The sequence below is a fragment of the Chaetodon trifascialis genome, chromosome 12 (assembly GCF_039877785.1).
Source record: "Chaetodon trifascialis isolate fChaTrf1 chromosome 12, fChaTrf1.hap1, whole genome shotgun sequence".
Classification (NCBI taxonomy): Eukaryota; Metazoa; Chordata; class Actinopteri; order Chaetodontiformes; family Chaetodontidae; genus Chaetodon; species Chaetodon trifascialis.
Genome location: NC_092067.1, coordinates 23,896,321 through 23,920,607, shown reverse-complemented (window position 1 = coordinate 23,920,607; position 24,287 = coordinate 23,896,321). Strand labels below are relative to the sequence as shown.

General features: G+C 44.1%; 1 protein-coding gene across 1 annotated transcript in view; it reads left to right on the top strand.

The window, feature by feature from the left end:
* The window catches only part of tns1b (tensin 1b), a 127,257-nt gene extending 103,439 nt beyond the window's left edge, over positions 1–23,818 (top strand). The window contains exons 18-34 of the mRNA XM_070975390.1: positions 1,318–2,829; positions 3,912–3,992; positions 6,779–6,972; positions 7,056–7,194; positions 10,423–10,518; positions 10,863–10,889; positions 11,245–11,425; positions 11,593–12,632; positions 13,047–13,133; positions 14,858–14,986; positions 15,200–15,292; positions 16,393–16,470; positions 16,847–16,915; positions 17,450–17,618; positions 18,259–18,327; positions 18,579–18,608; positions 21,060–23,818. Coding sequence (XP_070831491.1) covers positions 1,318–2,829; positions 3,912–3,992; positions 6,779–6,972; positions 7,056–7,194; positions 10,423–10,518; positions 10,863–10,889; positions 11,245–11,425; positions 11,593–12,632; positions 13,047–13,133; positions 14,858–14,986; positions 15,200–15,292; positions 16,393–16,470; positions 16,847–16,915; positions 17,450–17,618; positions 18,259–18,327; positions 18,579–18,608; positions 21,060–21,198 — 4,133 coding nt within the window. The 3' untranslated portion in view covers positions 21,199–23,818. The remainder of the gene's footprint in view (positions 1–1,317; positions 2,830–3,911; positions 3,993–6,778; positions 6,973–7,055; positions 7,195–10,422; positions 10,519–10,862; positions 10,890–11,244; positions 11,426–11,592; positions 12,633–13,046; positions 13,134–14,857; positions 14,987–15,199; positions 15,293–16,392; positions 16,471–16,846; positions 16,916–17,449; positions 17,619–18,258; positions 18,328–18,578; positions 18,609–21,059) is intronic.
* The last annotated feature ends 469 nt before the right edge of the window (positions 23,819–24,287 follow it).

The window sequence follows — 24,287 nt, the reverse complement described above, 5'->3', positions numbered from 1 at the left end:
GCCCACTAAGCTCCATTACAGAGCCCCGTATTCACTAAAGCTGAGATGGAGATATCTATAAGTTACAGAGACACAGACAGCTTCTTTGTGCAGCTCCTTTCTCAGCTGTAGCATCTGATTTGGTTATCAGGACATGCCTCATCATGGGTTTGGAGGTTTCTTGGGAACTTTAATGGACAGTAGAAGAAGAATTATCTGACCAGGTAATGTTTTTCTCTTTGCCACGATGAAGTACGCATGACCACAGACTTTTAGTAAACGGAGTGGAGGATGTGAGATCGCAGGGATTTTTTCAGATGCTCTGCTTTTAAAGAACAAACTCATACTTTGATCACCTTTTATCGCTTAAAAATATTGATCATCTGTCTGTGTTGGTGCACATTGTTGGCTGTGTGAGAGAATGCGTAAGGAAGGAAGGAAAAAAGAGCTTGATGTAAACTTGCGTATGTGTGTTTCAACCTTTTCGACTTGACTGTCAGTATGTTGAGCGTTTGTTTTGCTTTGGGCTTTGGAGGCCAAGGAAAGCCTCCAGGCCTTCTGTACGCAGTGAAGCTGATTTTCCAGTGATGACTAAATTCTTCTGACTGGGGCACCCCACTTCCTCCTCACCGGACTTGGGTATAGCCATGTATGAATGTGCATGGGTGTGTACTGTATGTACGCTACGTGTGCTTGTGCATTTGTGTTCAGTGAAAACTGTCTACGTCGCTGTTTTCCATCCCAGTTTATGAGGTAACAAATGGGTAGATCAGAAGACTGACGTCCATGCATCCAACCGTTTCCCACATCAGGTCATCCTGTTCACAGCTGTTCAGATAATAAGCACATAAAAAGAACAACTGATCAATCTTCTATTATGCCTGTATCCCTTAGGTGGCACAGATCAATTCAAGCAGTTGGGAAAATGCAAGGCAGGCTCCTGTGATTTCATCGTTTTTTCCACAGCGCATGCCATAGACTCTGCTCATTTCCTGAAGCTGGTAGAATAGGTGGACATGAGCCAGTGTTTAATTTAACTGCAGCTATTTTGGCCGTGCCCACACAATCTCCTGATACCTTTTCGTCTCTTGATGATAGTTCCTCACTCTTTGCTTCTTAATGTCTTGATAAACTGTGTGTTTATATTTAAAGGATTACACAGGATTTAATACATTTACAGGATTTGTTTCGTTAATGGCCAAAAGTACTGTGGCTCTAAAAATACTCCAGTGATTGAAAATTAAAGGGTTGTGCAAGGCTGAATGGTTGTTGGTTGTTGATTGTTGTATTTGGCACAATCTAATTCTAATGAGCCTCTCTTATACTCATTTGTTTTAGAAGTCATCCATACCCAAGGACCACTGGACGGCAGCCTCTACGCCAAAGTTCGCAAAAAGGAGTCAGTTGACGGGACAGTCACAGCGAACGGCCTCCCACCCACTGCTGTTGAACACGCCCTGCCTGCGGTTGACCATGCCTTGTCAGTGAGCAGCGACTCAGGAAACTCTACTGCCTCCATCAAAACTGACCGAACTGATGAAGCGGCAACAGTTCCTCAGACTTCCTCAGTGAGCCAGACACACGTTCCTGTAGGTGAGGAGCTACCTTCAGTCCATCACCACGCCACAGCTCCACAACAGCCAATCAGTCCCCAAGAGAAACAGGAGCTGGAACAGCTGCTGAGTGGCTTGGAGGGGCCCATGCATCGACAGGGATACCTGTCCACCCCGACCTCTGCTGTTGGAGGCATGCTTCACTTGGTGCCTGCCCAGGTCCATGTCAATGGGCACAGTAGCATTGACCGTGAGACAGACATTTTAGATGATGAGCTGCCTACTAGTCAAGAAGGCAACAGTGTGGACAGTTTGGGGACGTTCTCCTCCACCGATGGTCGGGCTACACCAGCTGATCTTTATTACCAGTCTGAGTCACTTGTCAATGGCCAGGATCATGTGCCATACCTGGAGCGCAGCGTCCCAGAAAAGCCTCTGGAAACCGTCCAGCTACAGGTTGGCATATCAAACAAACCTGTCACTCTGACCCAAAGTGATTCAGCCCCATCCTCGGGAAATTACATGGCTACCCAGAATGGTAATTTGTACCGCTCTCAGTCATTTGGTGCAGAACCAAAATCTATGCCGCAAGCTCCCACCCGCACCACCAGTAGCAGGGATGCCGTCCAGCGTGGTCTCAACGTTTGGCAGCAGTTTGGCGTACCTGAGGAGCCAGTAACTGAAGGCCTTACTTTTAGCCCACCTCCTCCTGTAGCAGCGATTCCCAGCCACCACAGCCTTCCCCAGTTCCCTCATCGTCACAGCGCCTCCCAGCAAGAAATTGAGCAATCTATTGAAACCCTGAATCTTCTCATGTTGGACCTGGAACCAGGCCGTTCGCTAGTGCCAAAGTCCCAAAGTGCTCCACTGCGGGAAAACAGTGTTGTAGTGACCACCCAGCCGTCCTTTTCCCAGAGCCAAACTAGGCCCTCCTACCAGGCTGATGCCGCCATTCATACCCATTTTTCTGGCCCCATGTCCAACCAGGCCAGCCACTCCTCACCTGCTCAGATGTCACCTGGGAAACCTAGTACACCAGAGCCTGCACCTGTCCAGAGTTTGAATTACACATCTGAAATGGCCGGAGCCGGTCCTTCCTCACAAGCTTCCCCCACTGTAGCTGGTCACATCCAGCTCAAGTCCATCAACACCTACCCACCAAATGCACTGTCCCAGTCTGCGGAGGTTTCCGAGCCCCAGAGAAGCCCTAGTGCTGCCTCAGCATCATCCCAGCCAAGAGATAGTGAACCAGATGAAGTCTTCAACGTTGAAGGTCTGGTGGCCCAAAGAGTGGCTGGTAAGATCTAACTTCATGTCATTTCATCCTGATACTTAGCTCCATTGGTGACCTCATAGATGTCTGCCCCCAAAAAATGTTTTCCCAGGGCAAAACCAACCTTAAAATCCAGTATTATTTTGTTCACTACCCCAGCCTGTTATAGACAAGGGTATTGGCCTTGACCAACAGCTTGTCCAGCAAAGAAGAAATGTAAGAGTGGAGGGTCCACAGAACTAAATCTTGGTGTAGCATTCAACTTCAGCTTCATCCAGGAAGCGCAACACAACCAATCCTTTATCCAGTAGAGATCACAATATTACCCTGTTGTTTAATGGTCTTTGCTGATGCTAAATTCTAAATTAAATATTATTCATTGTACCATTTGGGTGTAATCTCTGTTTTTGTGGCAGCAAATGCAGGACAGAACATTTACTGAACAGTAACGTTGATGCCATCAGCCATGTAGTGTACACATACTGTATGCTCTTGGAAAACAGTTCTGCTCTTATCTCATTTCCTGAATGTCACCTCATCACCCCCCAAACAGGAAGTGCTCTCTTCAGTCCAGCAGGTTGACTGTCCCTAGATAAGCACATCAGACATCCTGCACAGCAGTAAGAAATGGAACAAAGTCAACATAAAACATTGTGATAGCTGAGCTCTGAGATAACAAATGCCAGAAAGAGGTTTTCTAGAATAAAAAACAGTACAGATCACTTCACTTTACTGCCATGTAAATGTAGAGTGAAGGCCGGGTGTCGCAATACTGAATGCTAGTTTCACACCATTAGGAGCTGGAAATGTAGCGTATTGTTTGAGTGAAGTAAATGAGACCCATGTCAGATTGCTTTCTATTTCCATCCTTCTGTTTTATGACTTGTTTGGATTCAGTTAAGGTGAAAATGTTTCACTTGTTTAGCTGAAACCATAAGTTGATGTCTGACCTTTGATAACAGGAAGGAGCGTCCTTTAAAGATGTGGAAAATATTAGTTATCTTCCTGTTCGTGTGTCATAGGCGGGACCTCACCTTCCTTGTTTTCCTCTTCCCAGTTTTGTCATCATCATTCTTCTTTCTCTCATCATTCATCTGTTTACCCAGAATACTCGGCTCGTGTCCAAAGTGTCATCCCAAGCATGACCTCTTCTCAGTCTGAGCACCGCCGTTCTCACTCCCTGTCGGGTTGGTTCTCCCATCCTGTCTGAAGGAACACTTACAAACAAAAAAGGAGAGGTCCTTTTTTGCAAGTGTTCCTTCAATCCAAGTTCAAGTCTGTATCTGCTCTGTCTTTGAGTGTGGTGGCCTTTGGTTTGCATCTAACAATTTCTATTTTTTGTTCTTGTTCCACTTCCTCTTTTCTCCCTTCCATACTGACATTTTTCCCTGGCATTGGGTCTGCAGAACAGCATCTACATCATCATCAAACTAACTATTGATTCCTCTCTGAATACTTAACTCACACTTCATTCCTGTTTGTTCTGAGTTGCTTTTTTCTACCTCAAGGTTAGAGAATTACCTCAACTGTGGTGTAGAAAAAAACTCCCAATTGGATAATGTTAAAGTTTCACAAGAACGAGACAGGGGAAGCACAAAGGAGGCTCTGTCCCTTGCCAGGAGAGTGCATGTCACAAGATCCATTTTGCCAAAGTCGGCGAACAATACCCAGGCCAGGATACACTGGCCTCATTCAAGACTGCTTTTTTCACTCGCACTATTTTGAAGATTTACAAAGCCAAACAAAGGACACCAAATCTAGGAGAAAGACCACAGTCCTACTTGGAAACATCACTAAAGCTGGACGTGTCCACTGGGAGACAGCGACCACAATGCAGACAGGATTGTTCAGTTTAGGGCCCGCGGGTGTCAGGGGCCAGTCTGGCCTCTTTACCGCAGACAGCAATATCCCTTTTAGTGATGCAATACAACGTCGAAGTTAAGTGTTCCAGAGTCGATCTTGGATCGTAGAGGTGGAATGAGGTCATATCTCCATTCATCATGACATTTATATCCCTTTAAGTGGTTTATATATAAATGTCGTAGAGTTCTGATTATAAAGAAACTACTAAGTACAGTTCTCATTGATCTGAAATGACCTTGCTAAGAATGCAGTTTCCCCACTCTTACCTTAGACAACCTCTCTGAGTTGCACATGTGGAGACAGTAGCTTCCCTCACTTAAAAAGAACAAAAAAAGGGATCACCTATCAAGTTTATGTTTTTTGAATCAACCCCATGCTTATCCACATGATGACTGGATTTTAAATAGCTGAGAAATGTCAGTCCTCGAGAATCTCCAGCCATCCCAGCTGGAAGCCATTAGCCGTCACCAGGGCAACAGCGCAGTGTTTGACAGTACTCTGCTGTAGAGCAGTGCATCGTGGGTACATCTGGTCCTCAGTTTCCAGGCTCTGTGTGATGGTGGGTGTGTTTCTGTTTGGGGGTGTTGACTACATGCTTTCAAAGCTGTCAGTTTCAACATTTTTTAACTAACACTTTGCCAACAAGCTGTTTGAAGCTCGAGTTAAATCAAGGACCCTAACAGGAGGCATGACTGGCACTTGTTTATCATCGACTTCTTTCCAAAAACAATACCTGAAGTTCATTGATTTATTAACCATAACTCAATAATGGTAATACAAAACACACAGATGTTTGGAAGATGACTTAGAGGTAACAAAACTCAGAGAAAATCCTTTTTAACACTTCAGATTTTTTATGTATGTGGCCATGGCAGCTAAGTTCATTCCTAACTATTTAACAGTTCAAATTTTCACAGCTGCTATCGCTAACGTTTCTCCACAGATTTTTGGCCAGGATTTTGCTCCACTTCAAAGTGAAGCTGAGTGAAGGGCATATTCATATTTTCACAATTTCCCTAACCGTCTGGCTCATAGGGTGTGTCCACGCTGTTTTTCCATGTATGGAAAGGTCTCACGCTGAGAGAAGCCTTCACTATCAGCTCGTGTTTGTTCGCACTTTCTCCGTGAGATCATTCCACCTTGGTTTAGACATTTTCTCATTTAGGTGTGAAAGAGACATAAACAGTAAGACAGCTTCAGGTCCATCCCACATACTCATCCAACTGTTTCACTGACAGAATTTAAAGCATCAGGAAACTAGTGCCTTCACAGGATGAGCCGCCTCAGCACGAACAACACCACAGAATTTATTATCCCCAGTTTCTCCAAACCTATTGCCCTTCCCTTCTTTCTCCCATTAACCTTCATCTTGTTCCGGAGTGCAGAACAGCCAGTGATAGTCTTTCACATTGGCTTTGCCGCTTTGGCCAGAATTTCATGCTTTGCTACCTCGACCCGCCAGTCAATGGCATTGCATATTAGCTTAAAGCTCTTAACTCAAATCCTGTTTGTTTTATGCCGGTGGCTTTCTCTCTCTCTCTCTCTTTGGCTCTCTCAGTTCAAACCAGATTAACTGAATGAGCTTACTGGCTGCTTTGAGCTTCAGCCAGGGCTGGCCACATTGACGCATTAGATAACCAACAGTTTGCACCAGCGTATCACAAAGTCTTGATCATTTGCGCGAGAGCACATCCCCCTGGCATTCAAAAAATAGTGACTTGTTATAGCTTCAGCTAATGCTACAAGAGGTGAACATGACTATGTAACATATTTCCAAGGTCACGTTTTTACTTTTTATGAAACACTTAAAATAGTTTGTTTTATTTTGACATTCATGGAGTTTTTTTGTTCAGTTCTTGCGATTAATGTGCAGTTTGATTAGCATTCATTAACCTTGTGTGTGTGTGTGAATGTCAAATTCAAAGGTTTGAAGAACCACAGCCTCCTAAAAAATCCTTTGCATTGTTTGTCTGCACGATGGCCTGTGCAGTGAGCGTTCACAGTGGCTGACAGCATTAACCTCTGATGACAGTGGTGGAATTGCTGGAGGAAAGCGGTGTAATGGAGCAGCCCTCACTTAATTTTAACACTCACTTGCGTGTCGTCTCAGGTGTGCAGGCTCGTACAGTGTCCTTGGATGAGCCTGCGACTGTGCCTCGCCGTCGCATCACCAGCGAGGGCCAATACCAGAACGGTCCTGATGATGGTCCCTCCCCTGATGCCCCAGTTCGCTCCCCCATCCGCTGTGTTTCTCCAGAGTTTGTCAACGCCATAGCGATGAACCCTGGAGGGCGACCTAAGGAGGTAGAAAGCTCACATTTTGGGACTTTTTTCTTTGCACGTTGACACGTATGTGTGTTTTTTCATGTCATTGTTCTGCTCTCCAGAGACACATGCACAGCTACCGCGAGGCCTTCGAGGAGATGGACGGAGGCCCCATCAGTCCTACACCCACAGTTGGTGGTGAGGTGTTTCCCCAAACCCCTGCCTTCCCCATCTCGCCGCAAACCCCTTACTTCAACCTGTGTAAGTTCCCCCTCCGGCTGACACAGGGCACTGTGGAGCTCAGGCGAAGTTACTGTAGATATTCAAAATGACAAAGCAGTTTCTATCAAATCATCATTGCAGTTTGTTTTCAACAGTGGTACGATTCTTATCGTCTTTACGCAGTATGACAGACTAAATACTGTCCATGTGTTTCTGGTAGCATTTTAGTAATGCTGTTACTTAGCATTAATCAGCTGTTTTAAGTGGAACAAAGGAAATGTAGATGAACCTTTGATACTGAACTTACTGTAGGAAAAGTCTTGTTTTGAGACTTACTGAAGATACTTTATCATGACTTAAAATAATTTCTCTCTTTTTGTACTTCATTTGGTACCACGTATTCTGAGTAGTGAACAAATATCCCCACTATTCCCTCATCTCACTTTCATTCAGATTGTAAATGGGCTGCGTTTCCGATGTCCAGTGAATGCGTGGGAAATTGCAGCGTTCTGGCCTTGTATTGGCTCATCAAAATGCCTGAGCGGCCACGTCTCGTGAAGCCTCAATCCCTCTTTTCTTACAAGAATGTCATCATTCAGTTAACGCAGGCAAAGAAAAAAAGGGAAAGAGAGACAGCAAAAAGTCAGTTTGGTGTAACTGAAGAAATACGTTGAAAAGCGTGTTTTTATTCTCTAAGTCCATAAAACAGAAAAGAAACAGATAAACAAAGCAACAGATATAGACACCCACCCCCCCCATCCAGGCCCCTTTCAACCCCCTCTCTCACATACACCCCACACTAAAACAAGAGTCACGTATTAGGTAACACATCGTTTGCCAACTCTACCAATTACCTCATCCAGTCCTCTTGCCTATCTCCCCCAGGGCACACCCATAAAAGTTAGTCATAAAAACGCACCATATTTTTAACACCCGCTCTGTGGCGTAACATCCCCCCTCCCCTCAAAGTGGGAACATTGCGTACACAGTGACAGTGAGCGGTAACCTTTTCTGAGATACACAGAGAATGCTGAAGATTGGATTCATTTGGATAAATTGTTGCATTAGATGTGAGAAAATACGGTCCTTCATTATTTGTGTTTTTAATGGACATCAAAACCAGATTCTTTTCCCAGCTAAGCAGAAAATGTAGTCAGCTGTCATCAGTCAACTGGCATTAGTTTTGCAGTTATTTGCAAAACTCGTTAAAGGTGCATGGTTAGCCGACTGATTAATGCACGTGACACTAGATTTACTTCCCATTGCACAGTCATCTTGAGTAGTGTGTCCTCAAATCACATTCCTAAGTGTTCACTCAGCCTGCCCCACACACACCACCCACGATTAAACGTGGGGCATCAAGGTTGCAAGTACAAAGAATTGATTTGGATTCTTTGGTAAGTGGACGATGCACGTCTCTCTACCGGAGTTCCACTGTCCCACAACGTCAGCCAGTTGATCCCCAACCCGTCCCTTCCCTCTTCCCAGAGTGACCTTTTACCCATCACTTATCATAGTTCTGCACCGCTTTGGCATGAGAGCCACACGAGAGCAGCACCGGCAACAAAACAGACATCACGTACAGTAACACACACACAAACACACACATCTTTTGCTAATAAAATACGTCCAACATGTAGTGCACTAAGACTAAAGAGTCTACAGTCATGCTAGCGCCTGTGTGAGGTTGCATTTAGGCACTGTGAGTATGCTAACATGTTCACAGTGACATGGCTAACATGCTCATGTTAATCAGGCAAAAAGTTAATACTGTCCGCTATTTTAGTTTAGCATGTTAGCATGCTAACATTTCATACTTAGCAGTAAACATGAGGTACAGCTGAAGCTGATGGTACCAGTCAATGATTTGGATTTGTCCTCTGGACACCATCAATATCTCTCCCAAATTTCATGCCAGTATATCCAGTAGTTGTGAAGACGTTTCACTAAAAGACAAAACTGTCAAGGTCATGGTGACACGAGGGGAAAAGGATGGCCAAAGTCAATAGGGTTCATCCTCTGGAGACCATGACTGTCAGAGTGGTGGACTGCCTGACCAGCATCCCATCCTGAGAGCCATACGGCTAGCGTGGCTAAAAACAGGGAACAACTTGCAGCTTCAGAGATTGTCAGTCAGAAACGAACCACATGCAGACACAAACACACATCCAAAGACTCATATATACATGTTTAATTACACACGTGTAATTATTGTGAACCTCCACTGTCTCAGCAGCTGCTGCTCTCCGTGTTGCTGTTGTCATCTGTGTTTAGGTTCCTGTTGCTGCCTTGTTTCACCGCAACCAGCACCCTGCTTGCCCTCCCCCGACAGTCTTAATTACCCAGTCGTTCATTTATTGTCCTTTGAAAATTGTGCTAGCAATGTGTTTGTTATCACAAGAGGCTTTTTTTTCCCTCCACATGATTATTTGTGTTTACGCTGGAGGGGAATAAAGGAGTAGTTTGCACTCTAAAGGAGGACTAGAGGTGCGAGACAGATTCATGAAGTGGAAGAGTCACCTTGAATAAAACACTTTCACAGTCGGGATGATTAAAGTGATACAGGTCTAAATATGGCTACGGCTCTAGTGGCGACAGTCTACTCCTCATCTTTCCCTCCGGTGTTAATGTGGCAGAGACTGTGTCAAAATTCCTCCTCTTTTCATGGAGACTGTTAACTTTGTGGCAACATTGGATTCAAAGGAATTACAGGGTTTGACTTGCTGAAGAATTTAAAACTAAAACAAAGTCCAGTCTATAAATGCAAAAGATGAAGTGAGGAATGGCATTCGTACCATTCTCCTGTCACATGATGAGCTCCTGGGGAGGCCTTTATGAATTCAGTTTGACCCAGCTCTGCTTTGATGCCAGCCTGTGTTTGAAACACCTCATTCTGCCGATGGTGGAGTGAGTTGGTGTCACTGCCCGTTTGTGTGCTTGGTCACATGCATGCTTTGCCCCATCAGAGCATGAGCGCACCCCTCTGCTGCTCCCGTGTGTTAACCTGTGTTGATGTGCATCCATGTATTGTCTTGACAGCTGTTTATCTGTGTGTTAGTGTATGATTATCAAGGCTGAAGGTCAACTTTAAACTGCCATTAGAAAGTACAGCACATGGACATCATGACACATTGGCATGATTTTCTAATTTAGTAATTTGTCCTTAAAAAGCGATAACTCGTCGTTAGACTGTGTCGACAGGTAGCAGCTGTCAAGATGTCTCCGCTGTGTGATGCTGTGTGGTGATAACTGTCCCTTTCTCTGCAGGCCGGTCCCCTCCTGGTCTTGCCAAGACTCCGCTGTCGGCCCTGGGTTTGAAGCCCCACAACCCAGCAGAAATCCTCCTCAATCAAACAGGCTCAGGTTGGTTGCAGGACTCACTTCGTTAGAATCGCAGTCTCTGGTGGCCACTGAGACATGGAGATTATAACTACTCTAGAGCTGAAACAGGCAGTTTGATACACGCAAATTTAGTGGCAATATCATCACCTAGCAGCTCAAAATTCGCTCTTTGTGCAACTGAAGGCTAAATGAGAGCACTGAAATGCTCTATTCCTCGTGAAATGAGTTCCTTTTTACACCCCCGTCGTACACACACTCCCAAATTAGATGCACAGAAAGAAAACGTTCTTTCCAACTCCCTTGCTGTAGCTCTGTTCCTTTACATTATTCTGTTTCTCTGGATTATCTCCAATGATGCTCCACAGATGATGAGAGCAGTGAGGGTGAGGAAGGTAAGAGTGCTGCTATAATGCCACAGATCATCATCATCGCATCCAAGGTTTTAAAATCCTCCACCTCATTTTTTTCCTGCCTGTTGTTCAGATGCAGTCCACCTGCATATCATGTGTGGAAAAACCATTTCCATTTGTTGTCTGGAAAAATCACAACCACCCCCAGCATACACAACTCTGTTAGCAGGCATCTATTTTCACAGTTTTCTTCCCATTTCTTTGCATATATATGTATGTATATATGGAAACACAGCTACAATGCTACAAAGCTAAAGACAATAAGAATTACACACAGAAAAGCAAAAGTGAAGTAAGTGCGTGGCTCATGGAGATTGTCTTCCTCTGTCACATGCAGCACCAAGAAGCTATGTCGAGTCTGTGGCGAGGTCGGCAGCGGTAGGCGGACAGCAGCCCCCCTCACCTCGGAGCCTTAGCCCACCAGGAGAGACCACAGGCCAGCAGAGAAGTCCAAGTCCCTCCTCCCACACACTGAACCCACCTTTGTCCAGCAGCAGCCCCATCCAGAGCTCACAGGGGTGAGTCAAAAAACACAGAGCTCTTTTTCTCTTTGGTCCAAGGCCAGATCTGAGACCAGGTTCCTTCTTTGCAATGACACTCCTAAAGTTACTGCTTTGTAGTCTAACAGTTTGAGGAAGTGCACAAAATCTTCAGCTGGTTAATAAACTTTCCATTTCTCTTTCAGTGATCACCCCTTGGCAGAGAGCAGTGTTAGCACTCCGTCCCAACCCACTACTGATTCAGGCTTCCGCTCCCAGGCTACAGAGAGTGCCTACCCAACTCCCACCCCGTCATACCAAGCCCTGAATACCCCCACTTCTTCCTACCTAGACTCCAGCTCTCCGACCTCTTCCTACCTTGGCACTGCTACCCCTACGCTGTCCTACCTTGGCCCCAACACACTACCGGGGACCTGTGTGACCTCAGACCCCAGCCCGCTCACCTCAGAACCCTCCCAGACAATACTCAGTCACGGAAGTCCCCATGCGCAGCACCGGACCAACATCCTTGGCCACCCCGCCCACCATCCACCCATCCTCCAGCAGCGCCCAGCAGCTAATCAGGATGGGCCCATCATGGGCCAGCAAGCATCACCAGCTAATGGCTTCGAGGTGGGTCTCAGTGGCAGTCCCATCCTTGGTCGTCGTCTGTCTCAGGGAGCTCAGAGCAGCCCAGTCCTCAGCAGACAGGCCTCTTTGGGACAGGGGTCCCAGCGGAGCCCGGTCCTAAGCAGACAGCCGTCCCTAGGCCAGCCCATGCAGAGCAGCCCCGTGCTCAGCCGACAGCCATCTATCACACACCCCCAAGGAAGTCCGGTTTTGGGCCGTCACCCATCTGTGTCGCAGGTACCCCAGAGAAGCCCCAGCTTGGACCGTCACCCCATGCACAGCGGTTATACCACTCCAGATGAGAGACACGGGAACCTGTCACGACAGAGCAGCTCCTCGGGCTATCAGGGACCACCCACTCCCTCCTTCCCCATCTCGCCTGCAGGCTACCAGGATGGGGGGATGCTGGGAATGGGTGCAGGGTTCCGACAGGGCAGCCCGGCCCCTAGTTTCCAGCCCCAGCTTCCAGAGAAGAGGCGCATGTCGAGCGGCGATAGGCCAAATGGAGCAGTGTCTTACGGCACGCTGAATGGGAAGATAATTTCCCCGGCGAGTGGAGGAAGCGCTCCCAGCTACTTCCACACCCTCTCGGACTTCTCAAGGTTCAATATGCCCGGTAAGGGTGCACGTTATCTGGAGTACTATGAAAGTTCTTCTTTGTTTGCTTCGTTCTCCGGCTTTCTAAAACAGGCTTGCAGCCCAATGCTTTGGCAGTCATTCTCTGCTTTTGTGTCATGCTTTTAGCTCATTCTGAGTACAACAACCTCTTATATAATTGCAGATGTATACAGGCAGATAAAACTTGGCATACTAATGAGATGTAAACTCCAATGTACAAAACAGCTACGCCCAACAGAAGACAAGTTGAGTGCATGTTAGAGCGTCACGGTGTATCTTCAGCGATGTGTATTGCTGACATGCTGTATTGTGCTACCTCGGCTGACTCATTTTGTAGGTATTTCAACATACACAACCTATCTTGATCATGATGTTGGGCATTTCTGTGACATTCTCTTTGTTTTCGTTGCAGATGGAAGCCATGAGAGCAGGCTGAATGTCAAGTTTGTCCAAGACACGTCCAAGTTCTGGTACAAACCAGACATTTCCAGGGAGCAAGGTAAGCTGCTGAAAGACCTTTGCACAGTTACTGTAACAATGCTTGCCCTTTTCTTCCTCTTTCTGTTTGGTCACATGTGTGTCCTTGTGGGTGTGGTTATTTTTGAAGCTTTTTTTTTTTTTTTTTTTTTTTTTCCTTAATCTTACTGGTGCCAGGTTCCTGCTGGGGATCAGTTGGTTCAGTGTGTCCCAGTGTGTTTCGGCCATTATGTTATGGAATATTTTCCCAGAAACCTATGTTTGACTCTCTTTGTACATGTACAATGACAGTAAAGGTGACAGCTAACCTCGCTAGCAAGAACTGTGAAAGGAAGACGTGTATTTAGCATTTTTGGGCAAAAATATGATTGTTGTACACACAGAGCATAGTATTATCCAGTGGAGATGGATTATGCTACAGGAGTGTTTTTAAAAGTTTGTATGGATATTTTGGTGCTCTTTTTCTTGTGGAACAGGGTCACCATTGTTTCTGGTCCTACAAAGCATGTAAAATGTGTTTGGGATGACTGAACTCTTGTTATTTAGCATGTTTGATGTGCAAACCACAAAAGTTAATACATCACTTTACATTACTCCCCATACTTATTATTGTAATTTTACTTAATTATCTTTAATATTCTTGTTAAATTTAAAGTCATGGCATCAGATTTCACACAAATAAGCCCTAACATGGTCACTTTTGATAAATGCATGCACATTAACACACACATGCACTAACCATTGTACGCACATCTCTGTACTTCTGGTTGTGAGGTCAGTGGCTATTGGCTGCCCATCTGCATTTGCTCACAGCCCATATTGGATTATATCATGTTAAATACAAGCATATGCTCAACTGCAATGACATCACACACAAACACACACACACACACACACACACACATAGTTTATACTTAGTGCCATGCACTCCCCCAAGGAAAGCCACAGCATATGTAAAGAATTAGGGAACATCTGCATGTGGCGCTCATCTCATCCATCTTCCTTCCTTAAACTATCACATGTGGACAGTTTGAGGCATTGAACTAAATAGTGAAGTAATGGATGTAAAGCTCTTCTCCTTGAACAATGCCGTGTCATGTTAGAAATTGTAGTTTTAATGAAATACAGACTGACAGCAGTTTTTCAAACTAAGGGTCAAGACTTGAGTGACTCCTTTTGGTTTTTCTTCAACTTTTTGCTTCCTTTCTTTTGTTTTAATCTCAACTTGATCCTTTAATGACTTCCTCCAAAGTCTGTTATCCAAATTTAGCCAGTGCTGCATAAAAGGCTTTTCCTTTGCCAAAGTCCCCAGCATACACTGCTTGGTAATGCGTCAAGAACAGTGCTGCAACGCTTGTCCTGTTTTAAGTGTGACCTGCAGATGTAATTTAGCACTAAGCTAACTCTGACGCAATACATCAGATATCATCAGCGTCATCTGTGGCTAGTCAGCTTGTACTTCAGCACCATGGTGCCTGGTGCTAAATGCTAACATCAGCATGCTAAGATGTTGAGCAGGTACAAAGCTTAACATGTTTGCCATCGCAGTTTAACTACTGTAACGTGTTCTGTGTAGTACTAAACGTGTACAGCTGAGGCTGATGAGAAAGTTGCTGCTTGCAGGTATTGGACAAATTAAACTATTGGCTTGATTGTCCTGGAAGTAAATATAAATGATTGAGACATGTCACTAAACATTATGATGATCTGATAGTGTGAAACAGCTGAATGTCCACCGTGTTACAGCTATCGGCCTGCTGAGGGAGAGGGAGCCTGGAGCCTTCGTTATTCGGGACAGTCACTCGTTCAGGGGGGCTTACGGCCTGGCGATGAAGGTGGCCTCTCCTCCGCCAACAGTGCATCAGAGCAAGAAAGGTAGGCGGCAGGATGGTGTTTACACGAATGGCTATTTCAAGGCAGTTACTGAATGCAACAACTATTTACTTGTGTTTTTGTTGCTCTTCTTTCTCCCTATTTTGGTGCTCGGTCAGGGTGGAGACAGAAGTTAATATCTTAATACCAAAGATATGAGGTGATGTCTCCGTGCTAATCAGCTGTGCATGACCTCGACTCGCTCTTTTGTTGCAGGTGACATCACCAACGAGCTGGTGAGGCACTTCCTGATTGAGAGCAGCCCTAAAGGAGTGAAGCTGAAGGGTTGTCCCAACGAGCCTTACTTCGGTTAGTGGAAGCCTGCTGCCCTCACACGTACACTGACTCCGTCAGACACGAGCGGCTGCTGCCTTTGTCTCTGTCAAAGATCTGCGCCCCTTTCCAAGTTCTATAACGTGTAATCCGACTGTAATTATAGTATTGACTGAAGTGATCTAACTCGTGTTCTTCCTACTAATTACACTGCGAGGCTGTATGACGTGTGTGTCTGAGTGTGTGTGTGCGCTGAGAGTCAGAGCGCCTCTGCCAAATCCAGCATGGGGCAAGCTGTGAACTTTGGTCTCGCCTCTCTTTGACTCCTCTTCCTCTCCTGTCTTCATCCCATAGCTCAGTCCATCACTCTTTCTCTTGTGTTGCTGTTTGCATTTATTTGATGTTACAACTGCTAATACCAACAGAATGATGGTGAGTTTGTTTTCTCACCATTTTTAAATCCAAGAGGCCACATTTAACTAAATCCATCCTATAGCTTAAAAGACAAATTATGGGGAGTGACAGAAATGGGACTGGAGGGGTCATAACTAAATTATTAAAGGAAACTGCCTCGATTTAACCATTAGTCTATTTATAGCTCTTAGGTAGTACTACTAACATCTGGGCTGAGGAGATTGAAAAAAGCAGTGTTACCAGATTTCTGTAGCAGCTCCATGCTACGTTATCCTGTACTAGCATACCACACCTGAATGCGTGACCAAACTGCTGGTGGTTGAGTTGCATCGTGGGTAACTCAGGCGTCACGTTTTGTGAAGGAAGAGGACTGCGGGGATTAAAAAAAGGACAATATCCCTGGTTCTGCTGCATCAATTTGGATCCTTTTTTAATGTCAGTCATGATCAGTGCTGACTTTTCTGGCCACAGTAGATGCAGTTTCATCATGGACACTAAGTTACTGCAGTGTACAGTGATGCATCATGGTCAATAATCAATAAAAGATAGTGGATTATTTTACACAACACAGCACTTATCACAGGAAAGCAGCAACAATTTAAAGCAATACTGACAAAAGATTTGGAAACTGCTGGCAAGCACAACATGTAGAAGGACAGCAGGAGTTCAAGACGTGTAAGAAAGACAAACGTTTGTCTCTGACTGTCGTTTCTGTCCAACAGGCTGTCTGTCCGCCTTGGTCTACCAACACGCTATCACACCACTGGCGCTACCCTGCAAACTACTTATCCCAACGACAGGTCTGTGCATTTTAAAGATATGCTTTGTTGTTCCTGAGTTCATTTTCGATCACATTGTTAAATTTGAAAATGTAAGAATAAGAGGAGCTGGTTCACAATGTGCAGGCAGTGAAGTATGAAAGTCTTCAGGTGTGTTTACTATCCGACAAAAAAAACCCTTTGTGAGTAGCTCTAATATTTATGTGTCTAGGAATGATTTTAAATTACCATAAAGGCTTCTTCATCATACAGAACATCAGTGGTGAGACTGGAACCTATAATTAGCACAATAATGCTCACGTGTTGACTTTTAGTGAAGGAAACGATGATGAACTGCAGCCGCAGCTAAAAACTGAACTTAATGCCAAAACTGGAAACTTCCTCTTATTTAATGTAGATCTCATCGAGGAAGTGCCAGAAGTGGCGACGACGAATCCACTGGCTGAAAGACTGAAACAAGGAGCAGGTAAAACATCGACTCATCCTCATTCGTTCTCATTGTTGAACGCAGTCCTGTGACGCAGCTTTGACATTAGGGACATTATTAATGTGTCCTGAATCACCTGAGTCACTTATTCTGACACCATGACATCCTTGTTATCCCAGTGCAGAGGGCCCCTGCTGATTCCCATGGTAAACCCTGTGCACCTTTATTTGGAAACCTACATCTGGAATGTGCATCTCTATCTGTTTGTTGTTTGTCTCTGTATGTCGTAACCTGCACACATGATGAGTCATTAATGGCCCTCTGTAACCAGATTCCTGAGATGTTTTGAGATGGTCTGTTAACATTAGCATCCGGCCTCTTGTCCATAACAGGCAGAATGTTTTATGTGGAATGATTTGGATGGATTTGTTTCTGAAACTTTGCTCCAGGCAGCATGAAAATCAGTATTTCAGCATGAATAAATACAATTTCAGTTACACTGTCCGCTTGAAATTTCCACGTCTTAATATGATTTGCTTTGTTATCTGACTGGGACACATGCTCTCTTCCCAGCATGCAATGTGCTTTACATCAACTCAGTGGAGATGGAGTCCCTGACAGGCCCTCAGGCGGTTGCCAAGGCCATATCCGAGACACTGGCTGCCGCTTCTCCACCTACTGCCACCGTCGTGCACTTCAAGGTGTCTTCACAAGGCATCACGCTGACTGACAACCAGAGGAAGTAAGTCTGGAAACCACCCATCCGCTGTTTAACGACGCCTCGAAATGTTTGAAAGACGCCTCACAAGATAAACATTGCATGACATCTGGAGATTGTGCTGCAGACGGTGCTCGGTGTCTGAACACGTTTGTTTTTTAAGGCAAGCCGCGACACACACTCAGGAGCAATAAATAATTTCTAACACGGGATTAAAGGATCAAGGTTGTCTTTACTACGGCATTTCAATCAGGAACACGGTTTTGTTTTTGTGAAGGGTGCGGGGATGAATAAAACATTCAAGTAAACCACACAGGGAAAACCTCTGAAAACCTCTACTACTAGTAAACAGAGAGCCGTGACACATTTAAACTGTCCTGATCAGTTCATATGAGGATCATTAAAAAGATAATTTAAGGGTTCTTTTGTAAAAATGTTTATACCTAAAATAAAGAGCACTTACTATCATTAGGAAATGTAATATTAGACATATTGAACTTCAGGGAAAACAAGCCGAAGTTTGATAATCACTATCTGGACAAACTCTTTACCTAATGGTCTGTATTGAGTTTAAATAGTTCATACTGATCAGCTAACCACGCTCGATGCATTCGGGTGTTCCTGTAATCTCTATTGTTTTTTTCTTTGCTTGCTGCTTTTACAGGCTTTTCTTCCGACGCCACTATCCCACCAACACTGTCACGTTCTGCGACACTGACCCTCAGGACAGAAAGTGAGTACAGCGACATGAAGATCAATTTTTAAAATATGGTTCGTGGTTTGCTTCAGATGCAAAACTACCGTCGACTTCCAAGATACCGTAAAAACAGAAGGAGGTCCAGTGTCTTGTTAGCCTTAGTGGCACAATAATGCCAATGTTTTTCTTACAATACCTGTTAATGATTGTGTGAACTCTGCATTTCACATTCAAACCGAAAAATATATCAGCAAGCACAGTGAAATATTAATTTCAAATCTTTACAGGTGGAACAAGCCTGAGGGAGGCACAGCCAAGTGAGTATCAGATTACACTTCTACTGCTGATCTGACAATTCTCCTGAACAAGGGGGGTGATGTGAGAAATAGGTTCCCATGTTAGCTTCATGGCATTTTTAGGACCCAAATGTTGTCTAGTTGAGAAATTTTCATGTTGCTGAGGTCAACTAATGACCACTGGGGTTCATTTGGTGCCATCTTAAACTGATGTCCGTATGAGTAGAAAAGCACTTGTACGAAGACAAATGAACTGACTTTTTCATGTAATTTTATAATAATTTTATATAAAGGTCATTGACATGGTGCAACTGTAACGGGGGCACGGGGGGGGGGGGGGGAGTGGGAGTGTGTCGACTGAGGTGGAAATGATGACTCAGGTGTAGTTTTCTTCCATTCATTTTCTGCAAAAGACAATGAACAGACATTCATGTCTTCTGAGTCTGGCTCTCTCTCCCACACTGCTCTCCCTCATCAGTGTATCAGCGCACTGTGTGAGGTTGATTGATCTCTTTTCTTAAAATACAATTTACAATACATTAAGATCAAACTAGCAGTAGTATCAGCCATTTAAAACATCAGAAAAACACTTATATTAAACAATTTCAACTCAAGGAATAATGACCAGGGACAGTGCCAGGGACAGAACAGTGCCATCTACTGGACAAAATAAGGACATACACGTGGGGTAAGACTAAGCAAAATAATAGTAAAAATAATCACATTTAACAATTAAAACATACCTGCAAAAGACAATAAACAGACATTCATGTCTTCTGAGTCTGGCTCTCTCTCCCACACTGCTCTCCTAAGCAGGCAAAATAAAAGCATAAAGACGGGCAGCAACACATTAGCTTTCCTGCACTAGCCACCTAGCCTGTTACCGCACTACTGGTGCGAAAATGAAGCATCAATAAAAGTGTATATAAACTATTATAAATAACACAAAACAGCCTCGTAGCCTTGTTACTACTTATATATAATTAATTAGCGCCAGCAGCAATCTTAATAGATCGTGTTTCTTACAAAAAAGTTATAAATCACAGCAGCGTTTAACAACACAACTTACCCTCATCAGTGTATCAGCGCACTGTGAGGGGTTGTCGTTCTGTGGTATGGAAGCCCAGGAGGTACAGAAAGAGGTAAGAGCCAAATGCAAATAAAAATAGTAATGAAATAAAATAACACATTAAGATAAAATTCACAATTATACACCAAAATAAATACATAATAAATAAAATCCCCACATATACTCTGAACATGAATTAATTGAACAAATTACATTTTTCCAACTCTGTTACACAACCACTCAAGCAAACACAGGTGAATAACAAATCTTAGGCTGAACAATGTAACATTCACTAGTTTGTTTTGCAATAGTGCCCTACGATAGCCAAATCAAACAAGTGTATTCTCTTGTATCGACTGCAGGGAAATCTGATAAGACCATTAACTGAAAGCAAAAGTCATCGAAACCCGTTTCACTCATTATCATCGATTTCCCCATCATGATTACTGACGACACCAGCCAGCCAACAGGTGAATGAGAGATGTCGGCAGAACTGGTCCACAAGACCGAACATGCTCCAAAATATGCTTTAAACCTCCAGGAGGTTGGTTTAGCTGCTCATTGGTAACAGGTCTCGCTATCTAGTTCAGGGATGAGTGAACTAGCCGTTGACGGTCTTGTCTTTTCCCACAATCTCCTCGAGCATGTTGCTCCTGATCAGGTTGACTGATGTGTCACATGCATGACTGTACATCATGCAAGCGAAGCCCTCCAGCTGCTGCTGCACCCCTGGCTTCACCTCCCACTCTTCATCCCGGTGACTGCAGAACGGTTGATGGGATAATTGCTGCATTTGTTTTTCCAGATCTTGAAGAGTAAGGTTAAGGTTCTGTCAGTCACACGACTCGATGAGGTTGAGCAGAGACTTCCTAATCCTCGATGAAGCCCTCCAAACAGGAGCCTTGCAGACAGTTTTGAGGCAGCAGAGGGCCGTGGAGTATACGTTTAGCACACTCTTTAGGCAGCTTTTGCAAAAACAAAGAGCAATCCAGGCAGGTCACTTTTGATGAGGGGGAGATTGATGATGAGTTGGACCACGATGAAAGTAAAAGGGGGTTTTGATGACTTTTGCTTTCCATTAGCTGCTAGCTTCAGATGCTAGTGTGATCGCCATTTAATAACCTTAAAAAGAGCAAAAATCATACTCTGAACCTCAAATTTGCCTGTTTTTCAGTTTCAGTGGACATGCATCCACCAAAGATTGATCTTTGCACATAGTCTGTTTCAGGAGTTAAGAAAATCTGCTTTTTTGCCACCTGCTTGGACTTCAAGATGACCACCAAGCAAAGCCCATCAGGCCATTAGCTGACCTTGGCAACATGAAAAATAGACACCATTAGGTTCAATGAAACATATGATTCAGTAGACTGAGGTTACAAATAAACCCGACTTTGTCTCTCCAGGCTGTTTGGGTTTGTGGCGCGTAAGCAGGGAAGCACAACCGATAACGTCAGCCACCTCTTCGCTGAGATGGACCCCGACCAGCCTGCCAACGCCATCGTCAACTTCGTCTCGAAGATGATCGCCTCGCAGAAACGATGAGAGCTGACAGCGAACCCTGGCGCTTTTTTCTAATGCCTTTGGTTATTTTCTGTCCTTTAAACCACAGACACTTGCTTTCTGTTTTGGACAATTTAGCATTGGGTTTTTACACGTCACCTTATTTTTCCCGCTCTTTTACTTTTGCGTGTGTGTGTGCGAATGCGAGCAAATGAGCGAGAGTGTGTGTGGTGTGCTTGTGCGTGCGTGCCGCTTGCATGCATGTGCTTTTCTTCTTGGACGGACTCGAGAATGGACCAGAGGAAGTGCAGGATGGGGCGTGGCTGTGTGTGGCAATGGGACGGGAGGCATTTCTTATCTCCCGGGCAGGGTAACACATGAACAGGAAGGGGGAATGACATTGTGTGTGCAAATGTTATTTTTTAGCGATTGTTTCATTTTTATTTTTTTAAAGAAGAAGTCAAGTTGTGCGACGTAAAAGTGGATTGTAAATCTATCAGGCTTTTGACTGGTCAACCAAAGATTTTAAAAAAGTAGTCAGGGCGTGTATAGTGTGCCACCGTCGGAGGGTCGGAAGTATTCTTTTGTAAAACAAATATGGCTGCTTAATCCAAAATACTGAACTGTTTCTCTCTGTATGTACTGATACTGTAGGTCAATTCTGCACCGTTGCCATCTTGCAGAGTGTTTCTGAACATTTTTGCAGCTGGTGAGGTCTGTGTAAATATTCTAGGTTGCTTTATGAGTAGGACTGTTCTAGATGACATTTGGTGCCTGACTTTCTTTTGTAATGCAGAGCTTTCAAAGAAGAACATTAAACTCTTCCAGGCTGTCTTAAATATGCAAATAGCCAAACTTGGAAATAAGGTTGTTCTCCAAAATTGCGCAGGTCCTTCGTTCCCTGTTCGATGCAGTAGTGTCGCTAAAGATGCAACAGGTGTTATTCCTCTGAAGTGCAGCTAGAGTCTGACGATATCAGCTAAAAACGATCTTTCGGTGCAGCCATGATTTCCACGTGAACACAGGAAAGCGTCGGTGAGACGGCCTCTGAATCACCACACAAACTCGAGCGAAGAGGACGCTTTGCTTCCTGTCTGCCATCATTCAGTCTGCGCAGCACATAGCCACACGAAAAGGCCTGAAGTTGTTTTGGGAGGACGACCTTCATAGAAAAGTGTTGTCCTGCTACACCGCTCTTCAGCTGTCTGTGTTGAAAGAAGCTCTTTGCATCAGCCGGCCAAAACTGTTAACACACACCCTACCCAAAAGTAAGCTATACATATAAATATACATATAGAGATATATATAAAAAAAACTTCCAAACAGTGACTTAAGATATTTATTTTTTGCTTTGTTGCTCTATGTTATCTTGTATACATGTATTATAAAGTATACATCAAGATTACTGAAAGTGAGAAGAAAAGATTGCTTTTTATTTTGGCTAAAGTCGAGTGCGTTGACATATATAAGGTGTAAAGTGTGTGCATTTAGAAGTGTATCACTGTTGTTTTGAATGTTTTTTTCACAGCATTACTTCTTTTTTTTAACATTCTTGTTTTCTTGGGGAGGCTTTTTGTTTTTCTTTTTAAGAGGGGAAATCTTTTGTATGAGAGACTGTTGTTGTGACTAAAGTCCAAATTTGAGTTGAAAGTGACGCCGACGCAATTGTTTAATTAACTTAAACCTGCCTAGAAAATACATTGTCCAAGTTTAGCACTTAAATGTTGAAGTATTATCAGTGTGTTTCTACTTGTCAGAAGAGAAGATGTGGACACTGACCCGTCTCAGAGGCAGGCTCTCCAGCTCCCCTCAGCTGGGCCTGGAGCTCCTTCACGGAAAACTAGTCAGTTCAGCCGGTAGCTGCTGCCCTCGTGTGGTGTCAAACGATCATTACAGAGGAACCACTGTTGGCCTGATGCAGTGTTTTAGCTGTGGCTCGACAAACCGTAAATGTTAATTTGATCACTGGGAAAATAAACTAAAACAACTTTAAGTTTAATGTTGATTCGTGTGCTAATCTTCCTCGCAAAGGAGTCCCGTTCAAGGACCGAATAGATTACAGCCCCCTCCTTTATGCCTGATGCTCTAGGATCAGTTGGCAGCATGATGTAAACTAATTAAATAAGGGTTAGTTTGGGGGGGTCTGCATTGGCTCCAATATATGTCTTTCAAAACTGAAAAAAACAGCACTTACAGGGCTTTTATATCTGACTAGAATGTTCCATTATTTATTAGCAAAAGCCTGCATGCTCGAGTCAAGTTGTTACCGTAACACTGCTGACTGTAATCTGTACACAGTATCCTCAAGTCTCACTCAAGCCAGCCCTCTCAGAAAGACGCCCACAGATAGTCCTCATCAGGGTTTGATCTTCACGCGACGACCGTGTCTCGACTTGGCTGGTGAGACGGAAGAATCTGTGTTTTTGCCTACAAAATGCTTGTTGAGAAAAGAGGACGCGCTCTCCTTCAAACTGAATGTTAGCCATTTGTTTGCCAAGATGGAAACTCGAGTGGCGTCTGCCCGCTTTGACAGATCAGTCTGGACTGTAGAATGTGTGTGAATGAGCTACTATGCCTGTATAGCGCTTTTTGTCATTTTTGATTTGCTACAATGTATGGCTTTTACTATTTCTGATGGAAAAACACATTAAAAAGCAGTACAAATCAAATGCAAGTTTGTTTTTCTTTTTGTCAAACATGGCTTTGATGTTACACTAACTCTAAATTAGAGGTTTGAGATTAGTTTGCTTTGGGTATTTTGGGTATATTTTGCAAAAATAAGCAGGGCTGCAGACTAACTTTTCCACTGGTTGCATTTTAAACTGTTGGTCACATATGCCTCCAGTTTATTTTTTCCTTTTGTAAGCTTTATGAAGACAGCTTGAGGTATTCCCAAAACAGGAGCCTTACACCTCATTTAATAATGATAATAATAATAATAATTGTTATAGCAGTCAGCAGCAGATCAGATGCTCCTCAGGCCACAAACACCACAGTGAGCACAGACTCCTAATCTACCCGGTTATTAAAAATATATTCAAACTCCCAAAGACGGTTTCAAAGGAGCACAATCCTTTGAGCTGTTATGCAACACGCCCGCCCGTCTTCAATCTGAAAACAAATCAATCCAA